At 36.5% G+C, this 24,149-nt stretch overlaps 1 protein-coding gene across 7 annotated transcripts in view; it reads left to right on the plus strand.

The window, feature by feature from the left end:
- The window catches only part of PPP1R13B (protein phosphatase 1 regulatory subunit 13B), a 69,427-nt gene that overhangs the window by 36,846 nt on the left and 8,432 nt on the right, over window positions 1-24,149 (plus strand). For 3 of the 7 annotated variants that reach the window (XM_051769478.1, XM_051769479.1, XM_051769476.1), the window contains exons 5-11: window positions 14,315-14,416; window positions 15,428-15,602; window positions 15,989-16,185; window positions 17,676-17,840; window positions 18,645-18,825; window positions 20,537-20,692; window positions 23,696-23,865. In XM_051769478.1, the coding sequence (XP_051625438.1) occupies window positions 14,315-14,416; window positions 15,428-15,602; window positions 15,989-16,185; window positions 17,676-17,840; window positions 18,645-18,825; window positions 20,537-20,692; window positions 23,696-23,865 (1,146 nt within the window). Of the gene's footprint in view, window positions 1-10,637; window positions 11,045-14,314; window positions 14,417-15,427; window positions 15,603-15,988; window positions 16,186-17,675; window positions 17,841-18,644; window positions 18,826-20,536; window positions 20,693-23,695; window positions 23,866-24,149 lie in introns of those variants that run through there. The other 4 variants (XM_051769482.1, XM_051769477.1, XM_051769480.1 and 1 more) reach the window with 4 other exon arrangements.

Below are 24,149 nucleotides of genomic sequence, written 5' to 3' on the forward strand. Positions count from 1 at the left end.
AACTGCTCCAATCAGGGCTTATTGAACCAGGAGACTTACAGAGGCTCCTTTCTACCTAAATTATTCTTTGATGCTGTAATCAGTGGCCATGAAACAGTGGTCATGCAGTGCTGGGTCTTGTTTGCTTCCAGATGTCCTGTCATGATCCAGACTTCATTCCATAGAAGCAGCAGTTTGAGAACGGCGAGGCAGAGCAAATATAGGTGTAACCACTGGGGGTCAGTGGCAGACAGGAGAGGGACTGGGGAGCCCCATCCTGGTGCAGCCACTGGCCATCGACAGGAGAAGTGGATCAGATGTGCTTAAGGGAAGTCCCAGAAAGAGCACTGACCCGGTGATGACATTTGTACAGATGAAAAGGTAATCAGATAACCAGAAATGTATTAGAGATGAGAAAACAGGAAAGCAGATGTAGCTCAGGGGGGAAAAAAGGATGGGGTACAGGGACATGTTGGAAGTCACATGTATTGGACTGAATAAAAGTAGATTAGTGTAAAGAAAACAGTCTGTATATGAAGAAGTATTTGTTTGCTGTAGTTGTTTGGTTTAAATTAAATTTTATACTTGGTAACTTACTTGGGGAGTATAAAATGTCAGTTTGTGGTCTCCTGTACCATTTTTTTCTAAAGTTATTATTGCTGTTTCTAATATTAAAATTGCTCCCTCATTTAGAAAGACTGATATCAATAAGGTTTTTTCTTAATGGATGTTGACTGAAACCCTTGCCAAGAAGTATAAAATGGAACCTCCTTTAATCTCTCACTATGAAATTTGTGTTAATATTAGTGTAAAAAACTCGTGTACAGGAAGGAAACTTCACCATCATCCCAAACGGTAGACACATGGTCCTGAAAATTTTCTTAATCTTGAAGCTGTGACCATTAGATGAAGTTGAGAATTAAAATTTTGTGCTGATTAGATAACAGAACTGATCTTCACTATTTCTGTTGAAGTGTCTCAAATCAGGCTTTTTGTAAAAACTTTACAGCACGTAGTCCAACTGTTTTGGCATCAGGAGACTCTGTATTCCATTCCATCATGACAGTAGTAAAGCTACACTGATTTTGAGTGCCTGTTGTATGGCTTGTCAAATTCTAGGCTTAGAGTTTAAATAGATTTACATGTGGTACCAAAACCTGGTGTAGAATTGTCTATTGTTCATTATTTTTAATAATTTGATCCATACAAGTGTAACCAGTTAAAAGGCATTAAACATCTAATGTACATTTTGTTAGGGGTGGGGGAACCATTTACAAGTATACTTGCACATGCAAAATAATAATAGGTTTCCTTAACCTATCAGGTGAAGATATAAAAAAATCTAATTGTGAGGGAAAAGGCAAACAAATTACATTTTTAACAGAGGTAGTAACCTTAAGAGATGAGAAGTACATTATATGTACTTGCTTGAAGTTTCTCATTTGAAATATTGAAGGATAAAGAGCTTAGTCTGGATAGAAGTTGTTCTTCAAAGCTGAGCTGCAAATTCAATTTAATATAAGCTTGTAAGTATTAAGTACTTTCTGTTTGTAACATTTAACAATGTGCCTGGAAGAGGCTACCATTCACATAAGACAGGTTTTAATCAAATTTGTTCAAAATGAATAAATAACTCTGTCACTCTTGAAGTCTAGATTCTGAGGACTCATAGCAAAGTATAAGCACATAATTCCATTAAAAAAAATTAAAACAATTTAGGCACAAGGAATTTCAACAGTTTGCAGAAAAATATTTTGTTTCTGAAGAAATTTTCATGTAGGCTTCCTGGAACATTTTGACCTCCTAATAAAAGCGTAATTAAATCAGATCCAAGTTTCCTTAATTTGCTGCTGCAACTTTCTCTGTTGCTTTTGTTAAAAAGACAAAAAATTATTTTATTTGCCACTTTTACTGTCAAAGGTGTTCCCTCATCTAAGACATCCATTCCTGAAATTATGTTTACCTGTCAGAGAGAGGAGCCTTTCTGCCCCTACAGCAGCCTTCTGCACTATCACATTCCTAGTTCAATTCTGAGGTCACCTTAATAGAGTTTGGATTCTCCACAGACTGATACAGTTCTTTGTCTGTCTGAAGCATTTTCCAGACAGCTGGCAGTATTTTACTCTTCAGAAAAATAGAAGAACTAATCCAACTAAAGGATTTAAGGGAAAAAAATTAGGAAGTAAAAAAAAAAAAAAATTAGTCTAAAGCTAATTTTAATGTATATAAATAGGTTTAGAATCCTTGCTGGACTAGAAATCCCAGTCTCTTCACACCTCAGTAAAGGATAGTTATGTATGGGAGCCTCTCTACAAGACTAATAATTGTGTGATCCCGTAGAAAGAACTTCTGTGAAATTGTAGGGAATTCACATGCTTCTGACCTCTTACCTCACTCTGAGACCTCTTTTTAAACTTTTTAGGCAGAATCACATCCTTCTTGGGTTTGGAATGTCATGGAAAGTGTTTTGACATGTCCTGTGCAATCTCAAATATATTTCAGTCCATAATGGACAACGTTACTAGATGCTTAAATTTTATGAGAATAACTTCATAAATTCCATCACACTTGCTCCGTGATTATTTTCCTGTTATAAGTTTATTTATGATAGCATTAGATTTTGACTAATATTCACTCTTAACATCTGATTTAATTTGCTTTGAGGAGTGTAAGGGTTGTTTGAATAATCAGGACCAGGAAACATTCTTGGAACCCCCTTGGAACGTTGTGAAAGGACTGTTTTCCTCCATGTTTTCTCCATGTATTTACCTAACTTTTAATCTCTGTCACTCTAGATACCACATATCTGTCTAGATGGCCATGGATATGAGAGATACAATATACAAACTTGTATATTGTACACTTATTGGCTTATATACACTCACTTGTAGTATACAGGTTTTGTAGTTCTGCTGCTCTTGTGGGCATCCATGAGAGTTCTGTTCAAGCTACAGGTACTAAATATGTGGTTTTCTAGTCCATAATAGCCAACAGATGGTTTCCCATTTTGTGGAGGAGGAAAGACCTGAACTGCACCATTTACTCATGTACACCTTTAGTTCCCATGGTGTGACTCCTGGGGATGCACAGGATCAGGAGCTGGACTTGATGATCGTTTTGAGTCCCTTCCAACTCTGCATATTCTGTGATTTTTACAGGTCTGACTTAGCTCTTCCTCAGTCATGGCTTTGCAGTTTTACAGCAATACCTAGTTGCAGATATCCATGGAAGGAGGAGGATGAGAAGTCCTGTGTGTTTGTTTGTTTAACCTCTAGCTATGGTATTTATTTTCGTATGTTTGTACTGTGAACATGGAGCAATACAATTCACCATTTTCCCTAGATTTCCAACTAAAAGAAGCATATGGAGAATTGCCTCCAGTTGTCACTGCACATAAAGATCCTGAGTTGCTTGGCCCTTACATAAAGTTAGAACAGTTTAGAATAAACGAGTGTTTCAACCTGACACATAACATTATACATATTAGCTCATAAAGTAAACGTTACTTAAAGACTTAATTTGTTATTTTTCATGAAGCATTGCTGTGCTTCTACAGTCCTTACATGAGCACTGTAAACCTCAGTGCCTTTTGTCACAGCTGTATCCTTTTGCAGTCACTTTAGTATCATTTTTTAGTTAAGCCAAATATTTTAATAAGTTATTGTAAGGAAGATGAGATTTGTCCTTTATTTCTGTAGGTCTTTACAGGAGATGGGTTATGAAAATCACTGTGTCAGTGCAGAGCTGTAAGAGCTGGAATGTGAAAGCTTGAGAGTTTAGACTGTCCCTCCTTCTCTGAGCAGCTTTCAATTCTGAGCAGGAGATTCTTCTGGTACTTACAAAACCAACTATTAATTTTCAGTCCACCTTTAGAGTTGTGTCTTTTATGTAGCTGTGTCATCTGCAGATCAGTGTTTTCTCTCATCTTTTCCACAGTCTCTGTGGTGTTTCTTATGCAGTGCTGCCGTGGCCTCCTTTCTCTGGCACTCCTTTCCCTGTTCACTGAATTGTTCATTTAGTTTCCTGTCCATCTTGCCTCTGGACACCAGGCATACCTATTTCCCACCTGCATGTTTTTCCCAGGGAAGTGAACCTTTCTATTTCTCTATTGTCTCCACAGCTGCCTCCAGATCTAATTGTTGTTAGGTTTGTTCCCCCCTGCAGTCTTCCTCAGATCAAAGCAGAGAAAAATGAAAGTCCCTCTGGCTAATTTAGGAACAAGGGAGTTGAACTTGTTTTTCTTCTCTTATTCCTAGTGGATGATCTTACTCTGCAGCTCATACCTTTTCTTGCTTGCTAAAAATAAGCCTGTTCTTTATGCAGCTGGAATAGTCACTGTATTGTGCTTGGACATAGAGTTCTTCAGTGTCCTTATGGAGACCCATTTGGCTGGATCTCTTGTGTAAGTGCACTGAATCATGCTTGAGTTACTTTCTTGAAAGAAGGAAGAGAGAGTGAACTTGCATGTCATTCGTGAGTTGGACAAGGTAAATTACAGCTTTTTATGTTTTGGGGTTTTTTATCTCCTACAATATCCTGATTTTTAGATACATAAGTTGTTAACGGAGCTTCGTATTTTCTGTAATGTTTAGTATTTTAAAATCCTTAGGTCTAGGTTTTGGCTTGTTCCAGTCCTCTCTGGCTTGTAGCTTTTTGATTTATGCCATTGCACACATGCTTTAGCTTTATTGCTGGCTCACGTATTCATCTTGTTGCATGCAAGATTTAAGAGAAGCCGTATTATGTAGGAAAAAGCATATAGCAAACACCGGGAAGGTTATTTGCATAAGACTGTGGTATCTCTTCTGACTGTACAGTTCACCTTTTATCTTAGGCAGTCTCTGTTAATAAATTCTTTAAGTTTCAGGTGGTATGGTTTACTGTCACTTTAAACAGTGTAATTACATAGAAAAAATTAGTGATTTTCCTGGTCTTTTCGGTATGTGGTTTTGGCACAGCGTTGCTAACACTACAGAAATACAATGGGACAAATAATTCATGTGCTTTTAAAGCTAAATTTTCTATATTCTTATACTTTCAGTTTAACCTGATAACTGTGAAAGAACTGTGTATTGCTCAACATTTTCCATTGAATATGAAAAGTGCAGTGAATCAAGCTGATTATAGTTGACAGCTGGCTTGATCTTGCCGTGATTAGGTCTTTTACTGCTGGCAAAATCCACTAGCCTTTTCCGTTAGCTGATTGTTGATGAATGCAGAGGGACAGCTTTTCATATTGATAAAGAGTTTGGGGAAACCTTTATTTCATATGGAATAAGATTAAAAGGCGTCCTACCTTCCATTGATTGCACTGAGCCAAAAAGCCATGCAGGAACTCTTAAGATGCATACAGGGGGTTTTTTTTGGCTTGTTCACAACAAAGAGTTAAACAATTAGTGTAGACAGTAACGAAAAGATGGAGTTGGAGCATGTGGAAGCAACGAAAATGTTTGCAGCTGATGGGCAGTGCTGCGAAATAAAGATGTGCTTTCTTACAATTACATGGGAAAATAACAAACAGGTAATTAATTACTTTTCAAAATTTGTTAGTTTTACACTTTAGTGGACGTGTTATTTAAATTCTGTGAAGCTTTTGCACTTTAGTTTAAATGATTGTAGGTTTGGTTGTCACATCACTGGAATGCCGACCAGCTCGGGTTTTGTAACGCCTTATCTCTGACTTGAATTCTTAGTTAATCAGATTTTGTTACATGCATTTGCTATTTTTCTTATGTTTTAAGACATTATCAAAAGCTCATTATTTAAAAGTTGACCGTGGCATTTTGGCTTTTGACACTTGGGCTTTGTGGGAAGTGTGAGTTCTGCACTAAGGTCACAATGTATCTTTCAATTACAGGATACTTATTTTCTGTGCTTCTGTGTTTTAGCGATGTTTTATCACCCTGTTCTTGTATGAACATATGGACATCACCACAGAAAAACTTCATATTGAAACAATTACTTAAGGGAAGAATAAACGCAAAATTGGTGCTAAAAATGTTACTCAAACTAATGATAAATGTGTATCTTAACCATCCTTAGCAATCCTATCAGAAGACACAGAAAGATATAGTTCCAAGACTATTTCTAAAGGTACTGGCAGTGTATTTTCAACATGTATTGTAACTTGTCTATTACTCAAAATCATTTTGAGTACAAGGATTGGTGTTGTAAAAAGGTTTTTGTTGTAAGAAGATTTTGTTCACAACTGAGATTTCTACAAGAATGCATAATCTCTTTTAAGATAATTTACTTTTCTTAGGAGTATGAGGTTAATATTTTAATTCAAATCAGCTACTGGATATTTTAGCCAACACTAAAGTTAATGTAAACATTTCTGTGGCTGTTTAAAAGTGGCTGCAAGGACAAGGAAGAAAGTAGTGCTTTAAATAAACAAGTTTCAGATACTACTTTCCTAGAAGTAATTTATAAGCAGTCTATTTCGGATGTAGCAGATGTTCAATATATGCTTAAAGCCATTTCTAATTTTGAAAATTTATTTTAACATTGTTTTCAATTTTTGTTAAATTCTGCCTTTTTTAGCCATTCTGGACAAAATAGGGGACAGGCTCACTTTTGAGATCTCTAAGAAAGCAATATAGGAAGATAGGAAATCTAGAGTCTCTGGCTTATGCTGAATAGACTTAAAACATTTTATTATGGAGTGACTTAAAAGCATCAGCAAGTTGGAGGAACTCCTAACAAGATAGTGTAGATTGAGAGATGTTAAGATTTTATCAGCTGTAGATAATGTGAAATTTTTCAGCCAACTATGATACAGCTGAAGTGTGTTTATTCCTAGAAACTGTTATTGTGTTTATTTGCACAATACAATAATATTTTATAATAACTTTTTGGAGTAAAGTTACCCGGTTCCATTTGTAATGTTAATTTCAGGATTACTTGATTATCAGGAGATAGCACATACAAGGTATATTTTCCTTTAATTCCCAGTATTCTGAGTGCCTTTTCTGGGTTTAATTAGCTTGTTCATTTCCATTAAGCTAAAAAAAGGCACGTGCTATTGTCATTGGATTCTTTAAAATGGATTTCTGCTATCGGCATGTTTCTGACCCAATTAAAAAAAATGCAAGGCAGAGCTGTGGATAAAGCCACTAAACTGGAAATAATGTCATCCATGTCGAGATCAGCAAAAACTCTATTTCAGTTTAAATAAAAACAGATACTTTCTTTTGTCTTTACAGCATTACACATGAATTTTCTCAAAGGATTTTCAAGTTGTCTTCGTTGTGCATTGCACTGAGATCAGGTTTTATTGAAAATGTGGTCAAAGATCTACTAAAACTCTTAAATTTGGTGATATATAGGGTCAGTGTGTTTCAGAAATGTAAGAAGATCTTGATCAATAATCTTCAGCTCCATCTTGCATTCTCCTTCTATAAGACTTCAGATAGCACGAGGAGGCCACATACTTTTCATATAAGACCCTTGATACAGAACTGGTATAATGAACTCCCCTCTCTTCCATCTGTTTTCCACATCACTACTGTTTTGCTGGGCAGAGTTACCCAAAGTGTGTGTTGGATATCCATAACAACAACCTTTAAAGCTTTGTTCCCAACTGGCTTGGCTAAAGCATCCCCCAAACATTGTTACATTGAATGAGGCTTCTGCTGCTCAAGTCCAAGTTAGCACTGGAGAACTAGGAAATCTTTTGCTAGATTCAGCAGACACAGCGAGCTGTTCCTTTCTTTCCTGCTCTGGCAGTTTGGAGTTGTTCAGCCAGAGCTGTTCTCCCTGTGCTGCACAGAGGAGGAAATGCAGGAATGTCCCACAGAGGTAAGATCTCCTTGGTTTGGGGAGGCTGAGAACTGTCAGAGCCCTGATCCCAGTCTGGAATTCACTGACTGGGGAGCACTCCAACCTACCTCTGTTCATTTTATAGTTATCATTCTACTTTGTTCTGGAAAAATGCTCATTTATGTAATAGACTTCACTCCCTTTTTGTCCATATGCTTGTATATCTAGTTCCAGACCTGTCAGTTCTGTTTGTCTTTTAGCTCTGTAGATTTCTGGGGTTTGACAGCTCTACAAAGGTAAATTCCTAGTCTGGAGATGAGTTTTGTATTTCCTCCTGTGCCCTAGGAAGTAAGAATGACTGAAAACTGCTATAGATTATGGAAAGTAGTCTTTCAGTATGTGCAGTAAAGCCAAAGTATCTACTTTGCATTTCTATGTAGCCATTTTAAGCCTTCTCTGGAGCAACTCAGTTCCTTTCTGGCCTCTGCTGTCCCTCTCCTCTTAGGATGATGAAGATATTTTGGTTTTACCATGGCAAAATTGTCTCCTTAATGAATCCCACATGGAGGTGTAAATTCTTTCATGAGCCCAAAGGAGTTGCTTCTTGGATTTTTCTCTGCTTCAGTTTCTGCCTCTAATAATAGTGTGTTTTTTGGGGGGTTGGGGTTTTGATTTTGTAGTGTTTATCCCCGCCCCACCAGCCTTTGACATGCTGGTGTTGTCCCATTTTGGCTGAAGAGTGGTTTGTTTCTCTCTTTCACATTTCTTCTGGTTGAAGATATGATTACCTTTACCATCACAGGAGAGGAGGTATGGACTTCAGAGAAGGAGTACCTTTATTTTTTTTTTTATTTTTTTTTGGCTAAAAAGGCCTTATCTGTACTACAGTTTTAGAGTGGCAGTCTATGTAAAAAATAAAGTGTAGCTGGGCTGCAGATGAGATGTATGCTGTGCTAGCTTCAGTAGCTGCTCGGTATTGACTTTTTAATAAATTAATGGGTGGTTGAAAGTAGAAGCAGAAAAACTTTCTGGGTTGCCCTTTTGCTGGCTGAAGTCAGAACCAGCCCTTCTGGGCTCCATGGTAAAAGCTTAGGCACAGACCTTCTTGACTCTCTGCATGCCAGTCGATTACATTTTATTTAAGTTGCACCTTGGCAATTGGTGGTTTAACCTCACCTGAATTTCTCACTGTGACAAGAGAGGAGAGTGGAACAAAGTACGAAAAGAGAAGTAGTAAATGAGGGAATAAGGATAGAGGTGATGGGAGTGAATGATAGGAAGAAGACTAGAAAACATGTGAGAGAGAGTTGATTGAACGTGATTTGAGTTTACAAGAATATGCACAGCAGTTTGTCCAGGGAGGCTGGAGGTACCTGAACCTATGGTTCCTAGTGGGGGGTTTTGGGAAAGGAACTTAAGTTTTGTGTGGGAGATGGGTGTGAACACCTATCTGAAAAAGAAGGAAGTAATAGATAAGGGAAGTTGATGACATGGTGGTTCTTGCAAACCTAGAAAAAGATCCGAAGAGATAATGTGCAGGAAATGACTGGTAAATTCTTGTACTACTCTGCTTTTCTTTTTTGTTTAATTGGTCACAGTATGCTTTACACTGGCTGTTTGAGTGGCTGGGTGTTGCTGAACCTAAACATGAGACTACCAGTCATTATGGTGGCTCGTAAAGCTTTTGAATATTTGTTGTTTTCCTTTAAAGATCTTCTGAAATCATAACAGTCTCGGGTGTGTGTTTGGCGTATGATTCATTGTTATTCTCAAAGTAACTCTGTTCTTACTGGTGCAAACTTGGAAAATTATCAGAAATAAGTATCTTCATGGGTTAAACATGGAGTCAAAGAAATGCATAAAATCAGACCACATCCCAATTACCATCTTTTTAAAAATCATCTATTCAAAAGGTTGGACTCATGGGGTTTTTATTTTAATATTGACATAATTAGATTCCTCCTAAAAGAGAGTTTTCTGATGGGAGTAAAGGCAAAAAACCACTGGAATCTACCCTTATTGCTTACAGCTGCCCTTGACTGCAGTATATCCTGCTTGTCAAAGAAATATTTTGAGTTCAGATGCAATTTTTCATTTACCATTGTGAGTTACCAATGAGTAAGCCATTCATAATAGCCCAGAAGTATGTAGACTGAGGTGTTTGTGATACTAAACATAACAGCATAGAAAGGAAGGAGGAATAAGAAAATGAATTTTCAGAGTGACAAGACTAATATGTAGAAATAAATATTAAAGGAGGTTCCTTTCCTTAATTAAATACCTAAGGTATGATTTGTTTTGAGTCTGCTTGTAAACTAGTTCCCAAACTATTTAATTACTGCTGTACCATTCATTTCACCTGTCTCAAAAATATTAATCATCAAATGGTAAAATATTAGCTTGTAGTAGGAGGGTGATGTCACAAGCTGAAACTCCAGTTCATTACAAATTCTATCTTTCATCATGCCCTTTTAAACTGCAGTTCAACAACATAAATACAATTTTTTTAAGATTCTTGTCAATACTATGAAATTGGTGAATATAGGTGTAAATTGTTCTTGTCTACATGAGACATACATAATACTTCGTTAGTGCCTAATAGTGCTGTGTTTACTGTGTTAGCATTTCATTTAGGAATTCATCTCTGTGTAAATGCTCCTGTGAATCAATGAAAAGAAATTTACAGTTCAGCAAAACTGTCTGCTTTGATGTATCACCGTGTAGCAAATGAATCTGTGGAATCTGGAGGAGTAGGTATTTGTAGTGGCTTTTTAGTACCTCCTTCAGGAGTCAGTTCTGTAGGAGGTTGGTTTCCCTTGCTGTGCAGGAGAAAGGAGGAGGTCTGGACCTTAAATGTGATAGGCTGATGTTTGTTATGAGAGGTGAGTGTCTTACTCCGTGGATGGAATTGTTAATAACCAGTATGAACAGCACAAACTCAAGAATCTGAGAAACCAACAGCCTCATTAAAGAACTAAAAATGCAGCGCTCTCTTTGCCGTCCATAGCCTGGAGTTCTGAAGGACTGAGACTGACTTTTTTCAGTGGTGGGGTTTGCATTATTGCAAGCAGACTCAACTAATATGAAATGCTCTAGACTGATTGATTTAACTAGATCTTGATAAGAGAAAGAGTCGGTGTTTTTTATGCTGGTTCAGAAATGATGCTGTCCTGTTTTGGAGACCTGAAATCAGCAACAGTCTGTCTAAAACCAATTGACTTGATGTTGAAGAGGAATTCTGCTCAGTCTGTTTACTGCTTTTGCCATGTGGATGAAAAGGAACAAGCTACAAGTGAAGTTACAGGTTCAGTGCTACGTTTCCTCAGCTGTCTCTTTACTTTCCTGGGTATAGTGTAGCTGTTGGAAGTGAAAGGGACACTTTACTGGTATTCAGTGAGGTGAACGTTAAGGTATTTCTCATAGGGCGTTAGTATTTAACTGGTTAATTATTACTGTTTCCCATGTTCTTGTGCTTTGCCATCTATAAAAGGTTTTTAGACATTACACTTTCTGAATGGAACATTTTACAGTAGTTAATAGCTTCTTCAAGGAGACACTAATATTTGCATTAATCTTATAATTAGTCTTCTGTATTTTACATGATACAAAATAATGTAGTGCTTTTTCCAGGTGTTGTAAGATATACTTTCAAATATGCCTATTTAAAGGAGTAAAAATATTGAGCTTTTGGATTAAACTAGGTTTGGGTGTTTTTTTTGTTTCTGGTGGTTTTACAAACCACTTTCTTATTGTCACTGTTTATTCCAGGTTATACTACCCATTTAGAAAATCTGTAATTTTCACTTGGTAAAATGGCTTTTTCACTTTGAAATATGCACAACCTGTATAGAGATACTACTTTTTGAGTCTGGATATATTTTTAACGAGATTTCTTAGCAGAATAACGCATCTTTCTATTTCTTGTACAGTGTTATGTTCAAAATTACTAATGGAAATAGAATGTTGTTATCTAAACTGGTGATCAAAGCAGAAAGAAGGGAAGCACTGGGAAAACTTTACATTATCTGATGCAAGTTATATATTTCTGAGAGCACATGTATATTGAGAGAATGCTATCAATTCACACACACACACCCCTTTTAACTTTTTAAAATCACTGATCCAGAGGGAAGCCTTCATGCCATTTTGAACCCTTTGGAAGAATTGCCTGCTGAATCCAGCAGAAGAAGATGTAGAGGTTTACTTTTTTTTCTGGCAGTTGGTCATGCCAAAGGAAGTCAGCAGAGCCTGAACATGTTTTGAGAGTAGCATCTGGTTTTTCTGTGTTACTTTCTTGTCTCAAGTAAGCACGTTTTGATTTGTGGATGGCACTTGGAAAAACTTCCTTACTTTCTTAGCCAATTAGTGCCTTTCAGTCAGTAATTAAGAATAAAATGTCTCTCTTGGTGGCCACAAGTGCATACAGGTTATTTGGCCTTAGAGAATATTGGGAAGGACTCTTCATAAGTCATGCTAATGCTAATTAAAGTACTCACTTCTAAGTTCAATCCTTTTTTTTTTTTTTAATAACTGTGTTCACTAGCAAAATGTTGAAATAGAAAATTAGTGTTTTGAGTGGACTTTACCCTTTCAAATTACTTCTATAAATAGTTTTCATTATTGTTGACTAGTAAGACAAGTTTCAGTGGTAGTATCCAGTAAGATTTATAATTTTGCTTCATAATTTATTCAGTGGGAAATATTCAAACAGGGACTAACTTTATCTAAACGTTTTAGCTGATATGTCTATATCATACCAAGATGAAGCAGCTTTAAAGATAGCAATCCAATATTAATTCAGGTAGCAAAAAAAAAAAAAAATAAAAACAAAACAAAACAACAAAAACCCCAAAGAGAAATCAGTTAGAACAAATAGTATTTTCCTTTCCTGAAGGAAACTTAAAGAAATAGTTTTGTATTATGCATTGGTTAGAGAACTGATACTTACTTATGTAGGAATTAGATGCAGAAATATGAAAAAAAAGTCAATCAAAGTGGCTTAGGTACTGTGATATCAACAAGATATTAGAGGAGAATTTTACTTTTCTTAGAGTGAAGTACAAGTATTGCAGGAGGATATGTCAGACAAGATTATTGGAAGTCAGTAGGGTGGGCCCAGAAAAGTGGAGCAGCTAAATCAGCTTTCCTCTGGGATCACGTATGATCAGATCCACAATCCTGATGTGTGATTGATTTGGGTGTGTGGGGGGGTGAGTTTATCTTTTTTTTTTTTTTTAACTGTATGTCCATAAAACATTTAGACCTCATTCCATTTTGTAAACATTAATTTGAAACAGTTTTATTTATCAATATGTCCAAACCATTTAATTGTCTTTTCCTTTTCAGCAGTGTTGACTATACTGGGGACAGGAAGTGATGTAATTTTTATTTGGTTTACTAATAGTGTAGTCATGTAGTTTGGTGAAAATAGTACATGGTTTATTGAATTTTTAGAGTGCAGTAGTCCAGCTTTTACGTTGATCCCATAAATTGATTGAATTGCGTTTAAAGACTTTGAAACAAATCTTGGGCTGTTCTGAACTTTGCAACACAATTTCTCAAAGACTGCTATTTTCTTTCTGTGGAAATTCTGAAGTGGTGGTTAAACTGTGCACTTCTAAGGTTATGGGTTTGGGTTTTCTGAGCAGCAAAACAGGTATCTGGGAAGTGTCAGCTGGAATCTGTCTTGTTACACTGCACTCTCTTTCTTGACACAGTGTAGGAAAAAGTGTGGTTGAAGTACTTTGATGTATAGATGTAAACTATATTTGTTGATAGAACTGTAAGCATACTGAAACAATGCATTCATTTTTTGAAACACATGAGATTTGGTCTCACATGTGAATTTTAAATAATTTTCGTCAATTGCCTCTCTATTTTTATTTTGTAAATTATGTGTTAGTTTTGAAATGCAAAAGGAGTGATAAATCTTTGCTACATCTTGCATTCATTCAAAGTAATAGCCACTTACTTATCCAAAGGGGATTAACTTTACTTTGTGAAAAATAGTCTGTACAAAGTGAAACAAATTCTTACCTTAAATGCTCCAATATGTCAGAAATTTCACCATCTTTGGATATGAGCTTAGTGATGCTTTATATAAAGGTTCTCACATGGTCTTGTCCATAGGTAAATAACATGAACCAGCACTTAAAGCTCCCAAGGTAGTTACACTGAAAATGTTAGAAAATGAAAGAAGCTTCAGATTGCTGTACTGCTTAAAATACTTGCTTGCATGTGTGTTCTCTTGTGCCATACCAGAACTGTGTGCCAGTGCTACCAAACACGTGAACAGAGCAGCATTAAATGTAGGATGAGGGCTTTTTCTTCTTCTTGTTTCACCCTTTAGCGTTTTCCTCTTCCATTCACTTTTTGCTTTTTCTGCCCCTATTCTGTCTGTGTCCCTCCTTTCTGCTCTGAGGTTCCTTACTTTCTCATAGGTGTCCATCATTATTCTTCCTCTGAGGACCAGGGAGGAGGCTTTAGCCTTCCTCTGAGGAGTGGGGAATTAGCTTGTATCATCAGAACATTTAATATACATCAACACATTAATGTAAAATTTTCTGTTCTGCAGGTTGGGAATCCACGTGTTGAGCTCACTCTTTCTGAGCTGCAAGATATGGCTGCCCGACAACAGCAGCAGATTGAAAATCAACAGCAAATGTTGGTTGCTAAGGTAATAATTATATACAGATCATCATAAATACCCATTTTCTTCAACATATGCAAGCATAAGTTTCATGGGTAGAGAAAAACAAACTGATTCATTTCAAATAAGCTCAAGAAATAGCTTGAGAAATCCATTTTACCAAAATACTCTTAGGCTGGGCAGTGCACAGTCTTGTAGTGTAAATGGTACTACAACAACCTGTGTGTCTTTATAAAAATACTGTGAGGGTTTGTCACTTTTGTGTGACCCCCTTCATGGTCTTTGGCAGACCAGGCTGGACTCTGTGCTCATCTTTAGCAGCTCGTTCACACCAGTACAGTAATAGTGTGTGAGGTGAGAATATACCCAATTCATGTATTACATTTCCCAAGTCTCCGAGATGTGAGAATCCAAGTGTGTTTGTAGAGTGGGGAGTGGGTTTAATGGTTTTGACATTGTTTGAAGTGTATTGTAATACATAATATACCTTGGATGCATGGACCACCTAGGAATCAACCGAATGATTCTGTTGTTCTTTCTTGATGGAAATAGTATTAAAAAAGGACAATTTTCTTTGTGGGCCCAGCAGAAGGACTGTTATTTAGAAGTGGAGCATTATCTTACAGCAGCTTGTTTAAAATGGTCTGCTGGACATATTTTGTCATCTTTGGGAAGCTGGATAACAGCACTGGAAATTTATTTTGCAACAGCAAGAAAACTGTTAGTAGTGTCAGAAAAGAAATACCAGAGGAAGCTTCACAGATGTGTTTGAATGGGTGTTCAAACTAGGGTTACATTTGCATATGTATGTAAATATGATATTTTTGGTCTAAGAAAATCTTGAATCTCTGCTCTGAAACAGATTTGTTAACTTGATGTTAAAGAGTTTTTCCTAGAACTGACACATATTTTAACTACATCCGACCTTTTCTGATTTGTGGAAGTAAAAAACCTGATTGTAGTGATAGGTATTTCTATGTTAAAATTATTTTTTTTTTTAAATAAATGGGTAACAAGTCTAAAACCTCATTTTGTCAGGAACAACGTTTGCGTTACCTGAAGCAGCAAGAACGTCGGCAGCAGCAGTCTGTTTCTGAGAGTGAAAAGCTCCAAAAACTTAAAGAACGTGTTGAAACCCAGGAGACAAAGCTGAAAAAAATCCGTGCCATGAGAGGACAAGTGGACTACAGCAAGATTATGAATGGCAATCTGTGTACGTGGAGTTCTTAGTTTATTTTGTTTACTGTTCACTGCGTGACTAGCAAATAATGCTATAATTGCTAGTCAATGTAGCATGGAAGCAGGATTTCAGATAGAATGTTTTTTGTCTTACAGGGGTTGCTGTGTTTCCATGAAATTTGTATATGACAGAACTTTTTGTTTGTTTTATATAGTCAAACATAAAGTCAGAATAAGTGCTCTCTAACTATAAGGAAATATTACAATGTTAGCAAATTTGCAACACATATTTTATGTTTGCCTGCATATACTAGATTTAAAGCTAGTGTATTGTATTTCTTAATACTTGTAGAATTAAGAAATTAACAACTTCTGCTTTATTTAATTTTTTTTTTGTTATTTTTATCTTGTTAATTTTAGCAACTGAAATTGAGCATATAAGTGCCATGTTCCAGGAAAAGCAGCAGGAGCTGCAGGCTGCAGTGTTAAAAGTGGATCAACTTACCCAGCAACTGGAGGATTTAAGGAAAGGGAAACTGAATGGGTTTCAGTCTTACAATGGACAAATGACAGGGCCTGCAGCAGTAGAATTAAAAAAGTTGTATCAAGAGCTACAGGTAAGTAACAAAAAGATGCTATTTGGATTATAACTGCAGATTTTAAAAAGTTGCATTACTGCTCTTACAAGTGGCTGTTTGGTTCCATTACATGTCATAAAAGTAGTGTATTGGAATGCTGTTAATGTATAAAGTTGTAGCTGGCATATAAGCCTTTTTCAAGAAAAACTTCATTAGCTTTATAACTGTTTGGTTGTTTCTTTAACATATAATGTTTCTTTAACATAAGTGTTCCGAAGGGCATTTCTCAGCCCCTAATACAGAAATAGTGAATGTTTACATAATCTATTATTTGTGTTAATTTCTCCCAAAAATTGTTTTAGAAATTAATTTTGGTACTTTTCTACTTTGTAGTTATCACACGAGTAATGAAATATTCAGTTCACATTTGAAATTTTGTCCATCTGTTTGCTAGCAGATTTTCAGGGCTCTTTTTAATTTACTCGTGTACTTTATTGTGATCAAGGCAACAGCTCTAATATATTGAATATTTTAAAATTAATTTTAATTTCAAAATTAGTATCACTCATTTCTTTACATGAGCAAATACAACATGCAAATTAATCCATCCCATTATCATGGAATAGTAGTAAGGGTCCTCTTTCTCTCTTTTTTCCCTTTCCCCATTTATACAAGGCATATCTGCCTTTGAATATTCTAAGTGCAAAGATGCTCAATAGATGAAGATTTCTCTCTTGTGCTTCACAACAATCCCATACGTGTTTATCAAGACTTAAATTTGCCTCAGGTGTTTTTTGCATGTAACATTACCATGAAAATTGGAACACTGAGACAATGTCAGAGTTATTGAAAGTATGAAAAAATGCCAATGGCAAAGCAAGAGAAATAATTATAAAGAGTGTCACGGTTGATTTAGACCATAAAGGTAATCCATCTTCTAATCTACTGGAAACCTGCTGTGAAGGTTTCAGTTTAATCCCCATGCAGAGAGGAAAATCTGTGCCCAGTCCCTGCACTCGCAGTTCAGTCAGCGTCCCCTCCAGACACTGAGGAGCTTTGTGTGGAACTGGAAGTAGAATCAATAGCATAATTTTTGTTGTATGTTTTCCATCACTTAGTTTTCATGATAGACAAACTGTCTTGGTTAAACATAACTTTTAGCAAACCTTTTCTGTGACTTGATTTTTCACAGTAGAAATCTGTTCTGAAATGTCTTTATGCCTAATTCCTCAATCCATTTCCTATACATGGATGCAATCTGTATGTATTTAATAGGCATCCACTAGGGTTTTTTGAGGACATTCTTTTGCTGTTTTCTTCTAAGAATTGTTTATGGTTGCAAATGCTAACTTGACAGGATGTGTGGAAGCATAAATTAGAGATGCCAGAACAAGTTGCTGATCCAAATTGCTTTGGGTTTTTTAACACTGTGTTAAAAACCAACTTGCCAACAGACAGAATGAAATAACTGTCCTAACAAGTGCTTTTTTCCTTTTTTTTTTTTTTTCTTTCCTGTTTTCTTTTTGAAGATCCGTAACAGGCTTAACCAGGAGCAGAACTCCAAGCTTCAGCAACAGAAAGAACTCCTAAACAAACGCAATATGGAGGTGGCTATGATGGACAAGAGAATCAACGAGCTCCGCGAACGACTATACAAGAAAAAAGTTGAGGCACGTCAAAAAGAAAACATTCCTGTAAGATAAACTGTTAAAAGGGCCACACTTCAGTATATCAAGGGCCTATAAAAACTACATAGACTCTCACTTTTTCCCAGTCAAGTAATACAGCTACATCTAAAGAACTTATGCTAAAAGTAGCAGGCTTCTTAAAACTATATTTTAAGGTTTCCCATAGATATCCAAAAACTGTTAGACAGAATATGTTTCCTTTTATTTTTGTTTATGGCAGAGACATATTAAAATTATAGATACTATATTAAAAATCAGAGCAGTTTATATTTCTAGGAAGCAAAGTATGACTATGCACTGTGTTTCAAAGGAGGAATGCATAGGAGAATTGGGTTTTGTAAAATACAGTATGGAAAATGGATAAAAATAGAAATGGTCTGATAAAATTAGTCACAATAGTTGTCTGGAACTTTAAAAAGAAGGACTGGAGAGATCAGTTCTGGATTTCCATATGTATTCCTAGCTGGAGTTATTTCTTTTAAAGAAAAAAGCCAACATAAATATTTGATAATTTAAGAACTCGTTTTAGACCGTTGCCTTAAGAAAGTCACAGTGAAAGAGACCTGACACAGATAAGGGTTTCTGTGAGAGATGTATGTGCTGTGACTAAGAAATTTAGGTTTCGAGGTGTTGGTTTTAAGAAATAAAATTTGTGCTTTCTACTACTTTTATCTTTTTGTAGAAGCATGGAGTATGATAACTATTAATGTGCTTTAGCTACAGCGCGTGGTAAGTTTAGACGTCCTTGTTTGTGCACAAAGGCCTGGATTAAGTGGACATTCACGTTTCAATTTGTCTGATTGCTTTTAGTTGAATCGTATTAATGGAACTTCATCACCCCAGTCATCCTTGAGTGCTTCAGGAAGGGTGGCAGCAGTGGGACCTTACATCCAAGTTCCAAGTGCTGGCACTTACGCTGTACCAGTAGATCCAGTTAAACCACAGTCTCTCACCATTGCTTCAAACTCAACACATGGAAGATCAAAATCCGGTAACTACTTATGTGATGTTTATTAATACATATGGTTTGAAAAGGACTAATAAAGAAAAGGAATAATCTTAGGAGACCCAGTGTTGACATCTCTGTAGTGGAAGGGGCAGGGTTTTGATGTCTTGATCCTGTTCTGGGAATTGGATCAATCATTTGATATGTGATATTTTTGCCTCTTTCTGTGATTTTTTTTTTTTCTTGGGAGATTGAGTGTTTTATTTGAAATTTTACTGTCTGCTACACCCCTAAAAGGGAGCACATGTTCCTTCACAGATTCGATGTTGTGTTTTTAATGGGTTTTTGATTACTTGATGTGTTTTGATATAAAAATGAAATCAACTTTTTGGCAAACTGTATTATAAACAACTGCGTATGATATGTTGCTTTTTGTCAAGTAAAACAAAGTTAGTGAGCAGGTGAAAATAATATTACTTCTCAGAAAGAGACTAAATAAAGAAATAGCATAAAACTATATGAGGTTTTTGCTCCAGCTGAGATATGAGAATTTGTGATGCTTGAAGCACTTCTGAAACAAAATAACTTTAATATTGATACTGTTTACTTGTTTCTGCCTTACTCAGTGAAGAAGCTTCCCCTCCAGAGGACTCCCCAGAACTTTGTCTAAAATTGGCTCCCATGTCTCCAATAATCAATAATTCCATCTACATTATAAAATAGAGTTATTATTATTGTTATTATTTAATTTACATTGGAAACTGAAAAAAGGAGGTCATGATATTTGTGCCTTAAGTTCTCAATTCTGGCAAGTTTCACCTCTCTGCTCACATCTTGGCAAAATCAGAATTCTTAAGAAATGGTTAGCTAGGAAAACATACATAATACAAATAAAAGTGCATGATCCCAATGGTCTAACCACAGGACTTAGTTTACGTGGTCTCCTAGGAGAGATAAAAAATGAGATAAGGAATGACCAGTAGACCATAGCTTCTGCAATATTTACATACATTCAAGTACTTAAAACTGAATACTCCAGCAAAATTTGTAGCATGCTTCCAGATGGGGAGGAAGAGATGGAGGGAAGACACTCTGAACCTCTCTGTAGGAAAGAATGTCAGAAATGCCCCCCAAAAAACCCCAAGGATAGGAAGTGAAATTATCCAAACAGAACTTAAAAAGGGGCTCCAATCATTTCTATTGATATTAGTGATTTAACAATACCTTTATAAGCTAAAGATATTCAAAGGCTGTACAAACCACATCACTGTGGTTTTATGGAAAATATGGAAACACTTAACTGTGGGGTCAAGGGTCAGATTTGCAACAGTTTTGTTTTCAGACATACGCATTCTTCTGCATGTGGGAAGGCACAGTTCATAACTTTGAAGTTCACCAACAAAAAAATAATTCACAATTTTGTAATATCAACATTCCGAGATATACATGTCCCCTTCTAGACCTACCTCAGGACTTTATGATTTTATAAAAGTAATTATTCTGCCTTAGGACTGACTTTGTGTTTATTACTCTGAAGGTACTTGAATGAAGTTCTGTAAAATAGATTTGTGTAAGGAAAAGCTTATATACTACCAGAAGAAAAGAAATTGAGTCTTTGTTTCAACTGTCATGCTTTTATTTCTCATTATCTGAGTGTTCCTGTTCTAATTTTCTCCATTGTCATTGTTATAATTTTTCCACCACTTTTTTTCTTTCTTTTTCTGTGTAACTGGATCTGCCTTGGTGTGTCCGGTAGAGACAGACTGTGGGTGTGTGAAAAAATCTCCAGACACCTGGAAGGTTTCTGATTTAGACATAATAGTGGATCCTATTCTGTCACCTCCCACTTCTCTTCAGTCTGCTGTTCACAATGTCATCCGCCTGGCACCTACTCTGTTTGACACCCAGCACTGTGAGTCCGTAGAAGATCTCTGGCTAGCTAAGAACTCAGTTTTTAATATGGTCATCTGAGCTCTTGCATACAGATGCATATTAAACAGCATCTTTAGAATCTGTGTTGTGATCTGGCATGTAGAAGATGCTGTTGAAATGTAAAATGGTTGAGAAGTTGCTTTTCATCTTTGAAAGAAACAGATCTGCAGTAAATTCATCCCAGGAGTACTGGAGTAGTGCACCAGGGATGAGTTTTCTTCACTGAAAAAACTCAAAATTCTCTAAATGTTATTAGAAAATTTGTGGTAATCACCAAAGCATGTTTTAATATATCTTAGATTGGATAGATATATAACATACAGGCTTAGTTTGAGTTACTTTGTGAGAAACTTTGAATTTCCATGTTGCACTGACTGCGGAGTTGGGATAAAAACTCACTCTGTCCAAGTCAATAGCAAAATTTTACTCCCTTCCTTGGGACTAAAATGTTATGCTTGGAGTGCACTTCAGTTGCTGTACTAAATACCCTGGATCCAGACCTACAAAAATTTTAGGTAAAGTCAGAGAAAATGTACAAAACCTTTTGTGTCTGCATGTCACTGTCTTATTTATGTAAAGCTGAAATACACCAGGTGTTAGGTTTACAGGAGGCTGGGAAGAGGGCCATGTGGAGGAGAAAATGAAGCCAGTTGGCCGGAATGGCTGTGGGGTGGCTGAGAGCAGGAGCTGGGGAGGCCTTGTCAGGAGAGTGTTGCTGATGGGACAGAGCATCCAAAACCTGTTTAGTGTGGCCAAAGATCTCAGAAGGCAAATGACGTTTGGTTGCCTCCCCTTAGCACCATCAGGCAGCCTCTGGTGCCATACACTGCACTTGCAGATTCCAGCAGCAGCTCCATTAAGTGCTTGGGTTGGGGGAGTACCTGAGAGGTGCACTCATGACAAATGCTGACTGGAAGGGATGCTAAAGATCATCGTGTTCCAACCCTCCTGCCGTGGGCAGGGACACCTTCCACTAGAGCAGGTTGCTCAGAGCCCCATCCAGCCTGGCCTTGAACTCTTCTAGGGATGGGGCATCCACAGCTTCTCTGGGCAACCTGTTCCAGTGTCTCACCACCCTCACAGTGAAGTTAGAGAGAGGAGAGAGAGTCTGAATTTACTTCCAATCTGTTACCTCAGAATTTGGGGATGAATGTGCTGATATTTGGAATTGCAAGGATTATAATAAGGTTTTGTATATCTGTCTTTCTGTTAGAAGAGTGTAGACTTGAATTTGCAGGTAAGATAATTAAATTTGTTGTAACTTCTGCTGTTGTTCCTGTGTTTTCATCACAACTAAACTTACAGCTCAAGATGCTTTCATGTTTAGCATGAATCAGTTATGACAGCTTTTATTGATCTTCAAATCAAATGTTTTACTGGAGTTACAGAATGTCATATATTGTACAGTAAACATTCATTCAGTCCATAGTTGGAAAATTTGCCATTATTTAGGGTCTAAGTGTTTAGGCAGTCATCTTTTTCTGGTCTCACTCTTGATAACCAGATCATTATAAACAATAATGAACAAAACACACAACAGCTTCAGTTCTTGGATGTTGCCAGTACTGAAGCTGGGCCTCATTACTTCCTGGCAGTTAGCAAGTCTGAGAAGTGATTTCTGGACTATCTGCTGTATTGTCAGTGTAAACATTTGCAAGTGTTAACCCTTTTTTAAGGGCTACTCAAGAAAGAGGGTAAGGCTCATGGACAGAAAGTAAAGTGGTGATGTTAAATTCACTGTCGATAGAATGTTCCTATGCAGCTTATTCTGAGACTATCCATTATACTAAACAGAGGATGGCAAAGAATTCTAGAAATAGTCCTGCTGATTCTGTGTTCTAGGGGCTCCAAACTGAAATGAAATAGGGAACTGCCACTAAATACCTGATTTTCATTTGATGTTGCCTTACTGTGGAGTCCAGAAATCTCAATCTCCCCCTCTCACACGAGCCCACTCCATTTTAGCTGCTGTCCTCTGGTAAAGTTAGTTATGTGTTACGTGTCATCTTTACTGATCTCAAGTGCTCCACTGAGATAATTACAGGCCACAGAGAGGGAGAAATGATCTCTGGTCTCCTTAGAGGAAGAGAAACCTGAAGCTTAATCTTTTAAAGGCAAATCAAATCCTTAGGATCTAACATGTGATCTATTTAGTTACTATAAACCAGATCTAATTATTAGGCTACTTAAACTCTCTTGCTTACTTAGAGAACTGAAACTAAATAGTCTCACACAGTTAATAAAATTTCAATGCATCTAGGACTTCATTAAGGATTTGTTGCCTCAGTTTATGTGCAGCTATGCATAGTTTTTTGCATATGATGAAGATAAAAGCCCATGACTTGTGTTTTGATACTTGAGTTGTTGATGTCAATGGACTTTATACATTTTTTTTAATATTAAATCTCTGGGGCAGTTTTAATCAAGTGAGTATGTTAAAGAAAAACAAAAGGTAAGTTAACCACCACTTCCAGCAAAGGCATGTGTGCTTTTATTCCACCCTGCTGTTGAAAGGAATTTTTACATCCTGTTATGAGTGAATGAATCTGGTAACCATGGTTTAAATTTGGAGTAGGTCCACTGGGAGCTTATGTAGACTTAACACTGAGCGTAGTTTGCCTGTGTTTCTGGATAGTACCCAGAGAATTGTGTTGATGAAGTGTTTCTGTAAGGACTTTTGTTCTGAATTTGTTTGCCTTCTAATAGCAGAATATGCAACACACAAGCCAAATTTTAACCATCATTTTTTCTATAGAAATTTTCAGTGCAATTTGAATGCCAAAGGGTAATGAACAGCACATTATATGCAGTGATTTGGCTTTCAGGATTAATTTATGAATCAAACATTAATAATGATGTATCTCACTTCTAGAATCAAATTAATCCTGTTGTAATCTAAGCAATTCTATTTCACATGTTGTTTTGCTTGTTTGCAATGCTTTTATGGATTATCTTAAATCTAGTATTTTTGTCTGTTTTCAAGCTAATGATGGAAATTGGCCAATACTTAAACAGAGCTCAACCCCTGTGGTAAAACCCCCTCAGATCTCCAACACAGACTGGAAAGAATCAAGCATGGATACTGCTTTAAAACAAGGAACTATATCCAGCCAGCCTTTGCCAACTTCAGCATTAGGAAGTACTGATAAGCTGGTGGGTTTCATCTCTGATATATTTATAGATCTATTAAATTTAAATAATTTTTTTTATTTCAATAGTTCATATTCTTTCCTGTTCTTTTACATATCTGGTCTCCCCTTTTCTCTCTCTTTGCTTCTCCTAATCATCTCCTCCTCTTTCTTGTTTTTCTAACTCATATTTTTGTTAGTCTTTTTCCTTGGTGTACGTTATTACTTTTTCAGTGCACTCTTTCACTCATAAAAATCTCACAGAAGTAGTAATTAAGTCCATCCTTAAACAAGTCCACTGATGTTGTC

Source organism: Manacus candei, unplaced genomic scaffold (genome assembly GCF_025592945.1).
Source record: "Manacus candei isolate 608988 ecotype Guabito, Panama unplaced genomic scaffold, ASM2559294v1 h1tg000109l, whole genome shotgun sequence".
In the NCBI taxonomy this organism is placed as follows: domain Eukaryota; kingdom Metazoa; phylum Chordata; class Aves; order Passeriformes; family Pipridae; genus Manacus; species Manacus candei.